This window comes from Daldinia childiae (assembly GCF_008694065.1).
Source record: "Daldinia childiae strain JS-1345 chromosome Unknown Scaffold2, whole genome shotgun sequence".
In the NCBI taxonomy this organism is placed as follows: Eukaryota; Fungi; Ascomycota; class Sordariomycetes; order Xylariales; family Hypoxylaceae; genus Daldinia; species Daldinia childiae.
In genome coordinates, this window is record NW_022984643.1 from 6,409,350 (window position 1) to 6,422,193 (window position 12,844).

The 12,844-nt window shown below is 46.3% G+C and overlaps 3 protein-coding genes across 3 annotated transcripts; 2 read left to right on the forward strand and 1 right to left on the reverse strand.

Annotated features, from left to right (window-relative positions):
- Positions 1-1,443: 1,443 nt before the first annotated feature.
- GL218_02572 (Riboflavin transporter MCH5) lies at positions 1,444-2,852 on the forward strand (the record flags this gene model as incomplete). The annotated part of the gene is made up of 2 exons (XM_033579099.1): positions 1,444-2,259; positions 2,340-2,852. The coding sequence occupies 2 exons, from the start codon at positions 1,444-1,446 to the stop codon at positions 2,850-2,852; spliced, it is 1,329 nt and encodes a 442-aa protein (XP_033439134.1).
- A 2,625-nt stretch (positions 2,853-5,477) lies between these two features.
- GL218_02573 (uncharacterized protein) lies at positions 5,478-7,028 on the forward strand (the record flags this gene model as incomplete). Its single annotated transcript, XM_033579100.1, has 2 exons — positions 5,478-5,671; positions 5,726-7,028. 2 exons carry the CDS (start codon positions 5,478-5,480, stop codon positions 7,026-7,028), a joined length of 1,497 nt encoding a protein of 498 aa, XP_033439135.1.
- A 1,978-nt stretch (positions 7,029-9,006) lies between these two features.
- Positions 9,007-9,965, reverse strand: GL218_02574 (Kynurenine formamidase; the record flags this gene model as incomplete). Its single annotated transcript, XM_033579101.1, has 2 exons — positions 9,007-9,766; positions 9,853-9,965. 2 exons carry the CDS (start codon positions 9,963-9,965, stop codon positions 9,007-9,009), a joined length of 873 nt encoding a protein of 290 aa, XP_033439141.1.
- Between the last annotated feature and the right edge of the window lie 2,879 nt (positions 9,966-12,844).

Consider the following 12,844-nt stretch of genomic DNA (forward strand, 5'->3'; position numbering starts at 1 on the left):
AGTAATTGATAGACTGATCGTCGTTGCAGTCTCGGTGGATGTGCGTAGTATATATAATCTAATATATAATCTATTTACCTATAGATACGTAATAAGTAACCAAGCTGTGTAAGTCTGTGGATGACAAAAAAGTGTATCAAACTAGTGTATACACTACAAGTGCCATGTTTTAATCTTCAGACTATCAGGTATCATCCCATATAACACATAATATTTTATTTTATTTTTATTTTTTAATGGGCCGCATCTGACATGTTCGTGGCTCGCATCGAAGGTCGAAAGGAGAAGTCGGACGGGGTTCAAACCTAAACTAAAGCGGCGTCGTTCTGGACCTAAAATAAGAAGCTAAAGGACCAAATCCAAGCTTGGGATTGGTTGCGCATTCGGCAGTTACCGCCAGTCAAAAAAATTCCGGGGTTCGTGTGACGTTGAGTTAAACTAGATCGGTGACCCGCTATTCCTTTTATAGAATAGTTTAATTCTCCCCTGGCAGCTAGCCGCCTTGGCACTAGATCAGAAAAAGCGGCTTGGATCAACTTTTGTCTCGAGCGTTTCGAAAGTCTTCTTTCTTCACACAAATCCTTCACCGTCGCCCACTTGTAGCCGAATTTGAGGAACAAAGGGCCAAAAAAAAAATTATTCTCCACTCATCTTTTTTCTCCTCTTCCCTCATGTCTCTCTATATGCGGATGGCAATATCACGATACCAACCTCGTGAAGCTTTGGTACGGGAAAGAGGAGAAAATGGTGTTTTTCGGGAATTGATGCCCAGCCCATGGTCCATGACTGAAAAGCTCCAACTGAGGATCCTACCGAGACCCTATCGAGATGGCAATGTGGACTAGAAGCCAGGCTAGATTCCTTCTTCACCGTTGTTCTGCTCCAGTCGGTGCGCTTTCGGTAATGAGCTACTGGCCCTAGACACCTAGGCACACATCTCGTGATATTGTGCAATGTGTGCAATGCGCGTTTGTTATCGTCACGTTGGAGACCCCCCCGAAGTCTCCGTGGCGGCGCGCAAGCTTCCGGTTCGCTGTCATGTGTAAGAGGATCTACCAACGTTCACGATGGGTATGGAACGTGTCTTGGGGATGGCACACTTGCGCTACGCTGGGAGGGCGGCCAGACCGTCGCCCCTTATGCGCTTTACTCCACATGGAAATTCCATGACAAGCCCACGCAGCCGTTAACGGACGTTGGGGTCCGGGCCCTTGACCTCCCTGCAACATCGTGGCCACATCGTGAGATTTTGCTAGGTAATATGTTCCGTTGGAGATTTTACGAGCTGGAAAATTTTGAAGGGTTCTAGTAAGTATATGAAGGGCCGCATCGTGAAGTTCACCATCATGATTATTATTCTTGTTATCCTCTTCTCAGTTTAGCAATATATCGAGCTTCTTCGGCATCTCAACCAGCCACAAATTCTTATATCTTTTGCCTATCATGGTCTCTGTTGAGCAAATCAAAGAGACACATCATGCGGTAGCCGTTACTTCTCTGACTAGCAGTCAGGTATCGCTCGCTCATCCCGACGAGAGCGCTACGCCGAAGCTTAGTGTTGACGATGAAGTTGACTACCCGGACGGAGGCTCTGTTGCCTGGCGTCAAGTAGTAGCTTGCCATTTCATCAACGCTATGGCTTGCGGCTATGGTGCAGCTTTTGGAATATATCAGCTTTACTACACAGAATCACTTAAACTTCCTGCATCGCAAATCTCGTGGATCGGGTCCGTCCAGATCTTCCTAAACAACTTGATCTGCACTGTAGCTGGGCGACTAGCAGATGCGGGATATGCGCGAGAGACGGTCCTCGGCGGGTCCTTCCTTGCTTTGATAGGCACTTTCATGAGTAGTCTTGCCACTGAATACTGGCAGATCTTCCTTTCTCAGGGAGTCTGTACAGGCCTAGGTTTAGGTCTGATGTATATGCCTACTATCACTATCGTTGCGTCGTACTTCAAGAATAGGCGCGCACTGGCCCTAACACTTTCTTCAGCTGGTACCGGAACAGGGAGTATAATCTTTCCCGCCACTGTCCAATACCTCATACCTAAGATCGGCTTCGCTTGGTCCGTACGCTGCGCAGGATTTGTCGCTCTGTTCATGGTTGTGGTCATGAATGTACTTCTTCAGCCACGTCGCCTCCCCAAGAAAACTGGACCCGTGGTGGAGTGGGCTGCTTTCAAAGAGCCCCCTTACGTGCTCTTCGTCGCAGGAGCATTCTTGGTCTACTGGGCCTTATATTTCGGTTACTTTTATGTAAGTGTCATCCACTCCTATATCCCGTGGGTTAGGGTTTATAATCGAGGGAACAAATTTTCTAACACTCACATAACTAGGTCAACACATACGCTATTACAGTCGCCTCCTTTACACCTACGTCTGCCGTTTCACTGCTGCTTATCATGAACGCAGTCGGTATACCATCTCGACCAATAATCGGGTACCTTGCCGACACTTACCTAGGCCCTATTAATGCTTTTATCCTATCGACCATCACCCTAGCCGTCGCCTTCTTTGCATGGATCGCCATCAACACGCCGTCTACCATGTACGTTTTCGCGATCGTCTTCGGTATCACGAACAACGCGGCTCAGGGAGCCTTCGCCAGCGGTCTAGCCAGTCTGACTAAGGATCCTGTGAAGATGGGTACCAGGTTCGGCATGTGTTGTACTATACTAGGATTCGCGACGGTTGCTGGGCCCCCTACTGCAGGTGCGATTATCGACTACTGCGGCGGCCAATACCTCTGGGCTCAAGTCTGGGCTGGCTTGGTCACAATCCTCGGAGCAGCTACCCTGGCCGTAGCTAGGTATAAGGTATCAGGCGCCAAGTTTATGGTCAAAGTATAGATTAATGCGCCGGCGGCACTGTTATTACTTTACCGCCGGACTGTATGAACAATAATGGGATATGGGTATGGCTTGAGAGTTACTTTTTGCGTCTCACGCCATTCCCCGCTATAATGGTAACTCTGCTACGATTGATGTATAGATAGAAGGGGGGTGTTTATGGACACTTCTCGGTATTCGGCTTCGGCGGAAGGAAAAAAAAATTGGGAAGGGAAAAGCGTTTGTAATGGGTTTGAGGAGTAGATTGGGGTTACGAGTTATGACTTTCCTTTTTTTTTTTGCTTGGTTAGATTCGTACGGAGCCGATATAATTTAATATTTTACTCTGATATATTGGTGTGTTTTGTTTTTGTGATGAGGACTCGGATCGATCTACCTATGAAATATCTGGTGTTTCACAGGCGCATCAAGTTGAAATCGTGGAAACGGGTTACCCGTGTAGATCTTGATGCATGACAACATGTTTTGACTGGAATACGGTAGAAGATCTTCGTATGTGGGTTTGTACAACTTTTAGGTGCCACATTCTTTAACAATCTACTTATCATATTCCTTAATACAAAATCGTATACGTAGTGGCGACAGGGTAACAACGTGATAGGGGTCCAAGTGCTATTGGTTTGTTTTATAATCTAAACTCCGATCCAGGACAGTTGACGTACAAATAAATAATAGTTGGTTGAATCCATTAGTTTAGTGATATTGTATATATTCACATATACCTAAGTACCTCCTGACTGGACATAGATTCTGCTACCGCATGTTGCCACTTGATTCCGTTATACGAATTTATAAGCTATAACTAATACATCGACACCGAAGGTAAGTACCTTGTAATATAGTATGTAATGTAGTGTAGGACGGCCCTTGCGGATCTCGATAAGGTCCGGTTGCACGAGAGATTATGCGACCGCGGCCTTTCTATGCATTTCGGTCGGCAGTACTGCATAACCAATGCGGGTTGGGAGCCTACCGTTTATTATACATACCTAATTACATACCTAATATACGGCGGTCGCGTCGCATTGGATGCGCATCGGAAGAAAGCTTGACGCATCCCATCCTACACCGGTGATACTTGTAACTTGCTACTCATGCGACATATATCTGCGTCATGTTGAGAGGGTACTTATCGTATCATGGGAGAATTGGTTATTTATTATCAATCAATAGCATATATAGGTACTTATCAATTACACCCATTGATCCGATTTATATAGCAATTGATAGCAATTGTGTAGATAGTAGATAAACCCCTACCATAATATCACAAGTGCTGTATTGCTATATTAAATTTTTATGCTTTGTCAATTTCAACCCCCACAAACGTTGCAAAGTCAATTTGATTATGATGAAATCAGAAATAAGATGCTTTCATTGGATTCCGGCTTTACGGGAGAGGTAAGCTAAAAGGCTACTACGTACCTAATCGTTGTGGCTTGCTGAGCTTGCTGACATGGATGGCATAGCGTCTTACCCACATGCATGCAATCAACTTAACCCTAATAGGTAAGGTATTATGCCAAATGGAGCAGTCTATATCCCTGCCTTGTGTCCTATCAGGGGAAAGAGTGGTTTATTAAGACAAAGTGGGGTCTTATCTTCCCCAAACTTCTCCGTCCGGAACTTTTCCATTCGTGCTTCCATCAATCATTAATCTTTCTAACAAACCCCCAATCTCGAAGACCCCTCACGGTTAACTACCTCTGCTACTACTACAACTACAACTACTTAATAGTAATAATAATATAATAGGTTCACCATCATCACTTGAGGGGTTGCCACCATAATGTCCACCACCCTTCTATCTAATACTGCTTACAGCCTGTTTATGTAGAGCTGCAGTATCCGTGCCACCCACGGGCATAGTAGTATTAACATATTAACATATTAACAATCAATAAAATGGGAGTTGGACCCTGCCACCTGACAGCGAACGTATTTGCCAAGGCTCAAGCGCACACAAAGTCTTGGACAAAGAGTGCCATAAAAGTCACCCTTCCAACGACGATGTCTAGCATAAAGGTGCCAGCCGGGAACATGACTTGTTTTCTGTCGGTACTATTTCTACCTCCGTGCTCAGCCGTACCTAGGCACTCGATAGTCTATCAACTAGATAGAAAATAGACGACTACCGAATATTCGTATAGTTGAAACTGGCTCCAAGCAGCCATGTCTTCTGCCGAAGATTGCGGAGTAAGATCTGTGGAAGAAAACCAGGGCCAAGACGTTTAGGACCAACCATTTCGCGGGGTAGCGTCCGTCAGCGACCAGGCATCGCCAACCCTTGGACGTTGCTTCTTGCCAAGTAGAGTTGAATATCCGTCTAGGCGAGGCCGGGGTGTTTAATAACGACGCAATCAAATTCTGTCGCTGATTTGCCGAAAGTGCATATCCAGGTTCTGGACCCTCTTCTCTCCTCCAGGCCACTGGGAAGCATCCCAGACCGAATGGATGGATGGGTGGATTGCTCGGACTTAATCCTAAGAAGAAATCCATTATAAACAAGTTTGAAAGTCTAGGGACCTGCTTGCCCTTGTCTTCTCTGCGTTCTCGCCGTTTTTTTCTGTGTCACTTACCGACTTCGCTCAACTGCCCATATAGTCAGTTAGTCAGTCAGTCACCATGGCAGCGATACGGACTATAGACGAGAAAAGCGACATCGACCAGCCTGAGGCACTCGCGCTCGAAACCAAGAGCCAAGGCTCCTCCGAGGCACCTGGCTGGACTGCGGAGGAAGAAACCGTTGTTCGTAGGAAGCTGGACTGGCAGCTAGTGCCAACCGTCACTCTTCTATACCTCCTTTGTTTTCTTGACCGGTACGGCACTCTTGGGACTGCTAGGACTATAACCGATGCTAATTAGACGAACAGAATAAACATAGGAAATGCCCGTATTCAGGGAATGCAAGAGGATCTAAACCTCGTCGGATACCGATTCAACATCGCAACTAGCATCTTCTATATCGTCTACTTGACGGTCGAGGTGCCGTCTAACATCATCTTAAAACGTGTCGGTCCACGATTCTACCTTCCTGGATTGGTTGTTGGGTTCGGTGCTGTGTCCGTAGCGACAGCTTTCGTGAGGTCGTACGAGCAATTATGTGCCGTTCGCGCATTATTAGGTATCTTCGAAGGCGGAACCATGCCTGGTTTGGCCTTCTTCCTCAGTTCTTTCTATAAGAGGGAAGAACTATACTTCAGAATTGGAATTTACGTCTCGGCCGCATCGCTTGCTGGCGCATTCGGTGGACTATTAGCCGCAGGATTCTCACAGATCCCCGACTGGGGAATTGCTAGCGCAAGGTTGCACACATGGCGCAATATCTTCTTCTTCGAGGGTATCATCACCATTCTCTTCGCCGCGTTCGCCCCTATCATCTTACCACAGAGCCCCGAAACGTCAAGGGTTCTTACAGACCGCGAGAAGTGGATCGCCTCCGAACGACTTCGCCTCGAGCACAAAGCCAGTCCTAATGAAAAGGTACAGAAGCGCCATGTTAAGCGCGCACTACTTAACATTAATAACTACATCTGTGCCGCAGGGTTCTTCTCTATCAACGTTACAGTTCAGGGTCTTTCCGTCTTTATGCCTACTCTTCTTAGGGAGTTAGGATGGGAGTCGCTGACTGCGCAGTACTACACTGTTCCCGTTTATGTTGCCGCCTCGCTGATCGCAATCGCCGTCGGTTTCATCAGCGACAAGACAAGGATGCGCGGTATCTATCTTGCTGTATTTACGTTTCTCGGTATTACAGGCTTCGCGATGCTCCGGTGGGGCACGGGCAACCATCTCAAGTACGCCGCTGTCTACCTCTGCGCCGTCGGCGCATTTCCCGGCGGGCCCGGATTCTTGTCTTGGGGTCTCAACAACTCGGCCGGCCCGGCAGTGCGAGCCGTCTCTAGTAGTTGGATTGTTACGTTGGGTACCATGGGTGGTATCTTGGCTGTCTGGGCTTACCTCCCCAACGATGGACCATCGTTCCCTATCGGCCACACGATCAACCTCGTTGCGCAAATCTTCGCCCTGTTCCTCTCTACCGGTGGCATTGCCTACTGCTTGTGGGAGAATCGCGTACGGGCTCGCGGTGGCCGGGACAGTCGGCTCGTGGGTTTGACGGAAGAAGAGAAGGCAGATTTGGGGTACAGACACCCTGATTTCCGCTATATCGCGTAATCACTGGCACGCGAGCGGTTCTAGGCGCTTTTGGTATTGTTGGCACTTGTTAAGACGCGTCACTACGCGTTTTTCGAATTTGCGTGTTATGCGCAGCTGGTAGACTAGGTTACTTAGAGAACTGTGGCGCTACTAGCAGAGGATGGATTGGACGGGATTGGATACGATCGTCTTTGTAGAACTATGTTTAACCTAGACTAGACGACGCCATAGTACGGAACTTGAACGGAACGCAATATACCTAACTACATAAACACGCGCAAAACAATATGATCTTCTCATAGTATATTGCTTCGCAGTGACCTATATACACATCGAGTTTACTTCTACTTTGCTATGTCCGTCATTCTACGATATTTCTTTTCCACGACACAACATCCTCTTCCCCTTTCGCCACCTCTCCCTTCACGTCGTCCGAAACGAGATACGCGGAGTACTGGCGTTCCGGCGCGTATGCAAGCAATATATATATATGTTCACTATGTGCGTAAGTGCACTCGCCACCAATGCGTCTATCGCGCCTAATTGCGACTTGGTGTCGACCGCGCCTAATACGTATGTATGTATGTCCGAGACATGGTGTGTGGGCTATTTGCGGGTTTGTACATGTACCTACCTAAGCTATGTATTTTTGAGAGTGGTAGGTAGGTAGGTAGGTAGGTATTGTATATGTTGATTAGGTGGATTCTGGAGATATTGTGCTGGGAGATGGTGTACTATGGCTGGGGACTGTGTATGTGGGTAGGTCGGGTGGGTAGGGAGCCTCCGAGGTAAATGTTAAAAGGGGAGGGGGGGTCGCTTTTAGGAAATCTACTTTGCGGAGAAGAAGATGGAAGTTACAGCATAGTCAGTCCTCTGAGTAGAGGTCAAGTGAACTGGTCTGTTGTGTGGATCTGATAGTTGGTGGTGGTGGTGGTGTGGTCATAGAAGATATTCCTTCTTGGGAAAGACTGCTTCCCTATTTTATTTTATTTTATTTTATTAAAATGATGGATATCATTTATAATTACCACACATATAATTTCACCAGCTAGAGAGGATTGCTATGAGGGAGGGATATTTTCCAAGGCGTAGGATATTCATGATGGCTTTTAATCTAACTAATCGGCAATTCTAACTTATCATCCCTCGGCTAGAATACCTGGATGTAGGTGAGTTTTTGAACACTGTTATAAAGCATGTAGAAACTTATAGTTATCGAGACTCTTCGAATCATACCCGTCGTACTTTAGGTACCTATATAAGCCCAGCGATGTTGGATATTCGAAATGAAAGAGACGATATGTCTATATTATGAGAAGCAATTATGGTCTTTAGTATAGTTCCAGCCGAAAGAAAAATACAGATCACTTTACCTCTTACATTGCTACTTAATTACGTATCCTAGCCATCATATAGTTCAAACCTTCGTTAGAGGGATATTTCCTTATTCTTATGATAGACAAGGACCAGGGAACCTATAAATGGACGAGAAAGCGATGATTATAACTTTTGTGTTGTGAGTGATTATCTCCAGGTGCAGAATTACCTTGGGGCTGTCTACTTAGGTTTCATAGGTAGTTTAACTTTCACATGCATAAGATGTCACATATTAGTGCTATCCAGGTAGTATGATCACTGCAAACCCTACTATGTCAAGGCGATATAGAAACATAACAGCAACCTGTAGGCTCCTAGATGATTAGCCTCGAAGGGGTTTCTTTAAATGTCGTAGAGCACGTCTGTGCTAGTTATGTAGCCAATGATGTTAATCCACCGACCTGACTGTGATAACTACGATTAAACTATATTTGTTTCCTATGTTAACCTCTGCGGCAGCATATCAAGCTAAACTTATTAACTATGAGATGGGGCAGAAGTGACATATGGAGGAACTGAGATGCGCTGCTTTTCTCGATTGCATCTCATATCTACAAGCTTGTTGTCCCCTATCTCGCTTATTCATACACACTACTTCTAGCCTTCTTATACCATCTTCTCACTCCCTAGCCCTCTCCCGTAGAATATCTAAAACCCGCAGCACAATCCTAGCAACTCCTCTGCCATCCTGCCAAGCATCATCATGCGGCCCCGTAAGATCCTTCACAAGCAACACCTCAACCCCATCCTTCTTCAGTCTCTCCGCCATCCCATCCGTCTCCGGCATATCCACCATGTCATCATCCACCGAGTGCCCCAGCACAGCCAACCCTCCGGGGTACCAATCCCCATAGCTCCCCGGGCACTTCATCGGCGCCGCTTCATCCCATCTATCCTGAGGCCCGAACGCCCCTTCTAGGAATCCCGCATACCCGCCACCGAACCGCGCGTTGAAGCCCGTCATATCGTAGATCCCCTCGACGCCAAACACAGCAGCGGGGAATTCCACCTCAACGTCTTCGATGCTAGACAATCCCGCCAACAGCTGGTAGGCAAGACACGCGCCGGCCGAGTGCCCAACAAGCACATACCTGCTCCCAAAGCCGAACCGGTTCTGCAGGAACGCGAGCGCGGCGCGCACGTCATCGAGATGGTCCGGATGCTTGGCGCCGCGGAAGCGGTCCGGTGGCGTAGTCGCCGGGTCCTGCGGGAACTCCGGGTGCGGACTCAGACGGTAATCGAGGGAGGCGAAGGCGGCGACAGGGATGCTACCGGTAGATCCACCGGCGGTACTACTGCTCTCGAGGAAGCGCGTTATGACCGGCGCGAAGGTGTCGTGCGCTACGCGAGGGTCGCGCCATGCGCCGCCGTGGATGAATCTAGCTGCGGGGAAAGCGGTATGTGTTAGTTAATGCGTGGTGTCTATAACTAGGTACCTAACTTATAGTATGTAAGTGAGAATTACACGATCCAATATTTAGTATGAGTCTTATCAGCGACGTCGAGGTCCCAGACCCCTAGCCGTTGCAGCTCGTGTGCGCCGTACTGGTGGACAGTATATTTGAGCGACGACGCCATGAGTAACCCTAAGTGCTGATTAGGTTAGGGGGTTACGCTAGATGCCAATAGGTTGACAAGCTGTGATAGGTGAGAGGAAGCATTTGCAATACATAAGGTAGGCATTGATGCTGGGATTATGGAGCATGAGGGGGAACGCGTCCATCTCAATGCGCGCTCTTAGTACATATCAGTCTTTAAATGCATATGACTTTGTTTTGGTGCTATCATAATACTTTATCCAGTATACTTCTATCTCTCTTGAGAGTTGCTTGCTTGTGCTTGCTTGTGCTTGTGCTTGTGTGATGGATTTAGAGGATTGCGTAACAAGAGATTCCGCAACCTTCTATTTTTTTTCTTTCTTCTCGCTCAATACTACTATTCGCGGGGGATTCCTGCGAGGCATAATCTATAACCTATGTAGAAGGAAGGAGGTTATGTTGTTCTCCAATTCGCATGCATACAAGTGCCGCTGTGATGTTACTATTCGAAACTGCAGCATCTGTTCTTCTATTCGTCAATTTCTCGAAGCGAACACTATGAAACTGTGGCCGAAAGAGTCTGACGACACGTTGCAAATTTTCTGTTCTTATGCAATGATTTATCTACGCGATTGGATTGTGTCTCTAGATGCCCAATGGGAGAGAAGGTTATAAGCTCGCGTCGATTCGATATGAATTACTCCTCACTTTGACTTGACCATCCGTACTGGCCAATTATACGCGAAGGCCGGGTTTTCTTAGAGGTAGTATCGTTGTAATGGAGGATGACGTGGATGCTGAACCGGAGAATAGATCCGATATCTTGCATACCTATTAGTCTGCTAGCCCACCATGTGTCTTTTGCTTCTAACTATTTAGGTTCATCATGTGTTGCGGTGACTATTGCCGACAGACAGAGCTCGATAGCGGAGTATGAATGGCTGGAGCGGGCGGACCTTATCCTTGAATCATGTTTTCCTATCGACGGACCGAAATATCTAGAAATGGAGCTGACTCGTCGAGACCTCGGCCATATTCGCCAAGAAAGGAAGGTTTTCATATTCTCGTGGGATAACACCAATGTTAAGTTCTAAAGTCTAGCTCTTTTGATTGTAACATAACATCGAAATGTGATGTCGATAGGCCAAGCACCTAATGACTCGCAGGCTGGCGTAGCTTGGAAGATTTGTGATTCCATCGTGGCCAACTTCATGAATTCCGAGTCTACGGTGCGGACTAGCTGCTACCGGTAAGGTGCGGTTATGGACCCGAGCCAGAGTCTGGCTCATCTGAGCTCAAGGCGTGACGAATCATCCGATTCGCTAGATGTGTAATGTAGTGGGTTGTTCCAAGGAGACTTCTTTACTGGTACCTTGCGAGCCTCTTACCGGATTCGAAATGTCGTCAATGTTGGTTGGGACGAAGGATCCCCCCCGTCACGACCTGGATACGATCCCTTAAACAAGGCTGAGAGTTGTGAAACATGTATAGAAAACGTATGAGGTACGTGATTGGAAGGAACTGGGACGATGAACTGCAATAGAAGCTTGCTAGAAACCCTTTCTCAGACGTCAACCTACCCTTTCTCTCCCTTGCTACCTATGATCTCTTATGCTATTTGGGGGTTACTGATCTTTCGTTGATAGACATCACTACCTACTACATAATAGCTAGATATCTAGTATCCTAAACGCAAAGTCCTCAAGGATGTTTGAAAAAAGATGAAACATGCGGGGTATGTGATAGGGAGTGCTGTTATGGCTTATGGTTCCAAGATATAGGATAACGTGGTAGACATCATCAAACCATCGCGTCCGTTCCCGTTGGTATTCTACCTCCAAGACTCCGCTTTAGAGAATTAAAATTTAAATATTCTCAATCGAGAGTCATGCAGTAAAGCTACTGCTTCATAGATGAAGTTTTCTGCTGATCTGCTTTAGTTAACCGAACTGAATGCTAGTACATAGTAGAATAGGTATGTACCCATTATAACCATTTTAATCCCGGGCTGTAAGTTGCCGGACTGCGAAAAATCGAAGCTAGGGGTCGAAGAAACCCACAGCGAAATGCATGTAGGCGGTGCAATGCCCCTGACTGCTCTTGTTAATAAAAAATACCTTGGTTTTGCTAGTGTCGCGATAGTTCGTGAGCTTAGCAAAACAATACTAACTAACAAGCTTTTGGTATATTCCCTATCCTAGTAGTGAATAGTTAGTGAGAATAAGAATAGTGAGTTTTTTCGTTTCATATAGCGACTCGTTAGTTCTAGACTTTTCTAGTTTTGACATTATATTAGCGTTACTTCGGGGGACATATCCGAGTAGTGAAGCTATAATTATATGCAATCCGTACATACCTACGTACATGTAGTGTCTCTTGCTGTTAGGGTTATGTAGTCGCGAAGTTGTCAAAGTGGAAGGGGAAGTGCCAAAGCTCATCTCACACAATTTGGGGAATTTGTGTTGCATCAAGATGATGAAGATCGACTCCATCCATCGCACTAAATCGTAACCAAATCAACTCAAATACATGTGTAACATTACTTAATACAGTACTATCCTTATATATAGTATATTCATATATAACATAATATCCGGTATATGCGAGAAGAAGACTTTGACACTAACAAACCCTCTTCTTTACAACATCTTTTCATTTATTTTTAAACCTTCTTCTACTACGACACAATACCATATTGTGATAACGAGTCGCAGAGTACTGCAATAAGAACTAATATACGTACAAGGCCTACGTACATGACATATGCGGGTACGTGTCAAAGCACCGGATTCGCCAAATAGTGTATGTATGCATGAATTTCCTTAATGTCGGGTCCATTATTACAAGGCTCTGCATAGGACGACATGGGTTTGAGGCTCGTAGTCTCATCATCCTCTCTCAGCTGCAGACTACACGCAG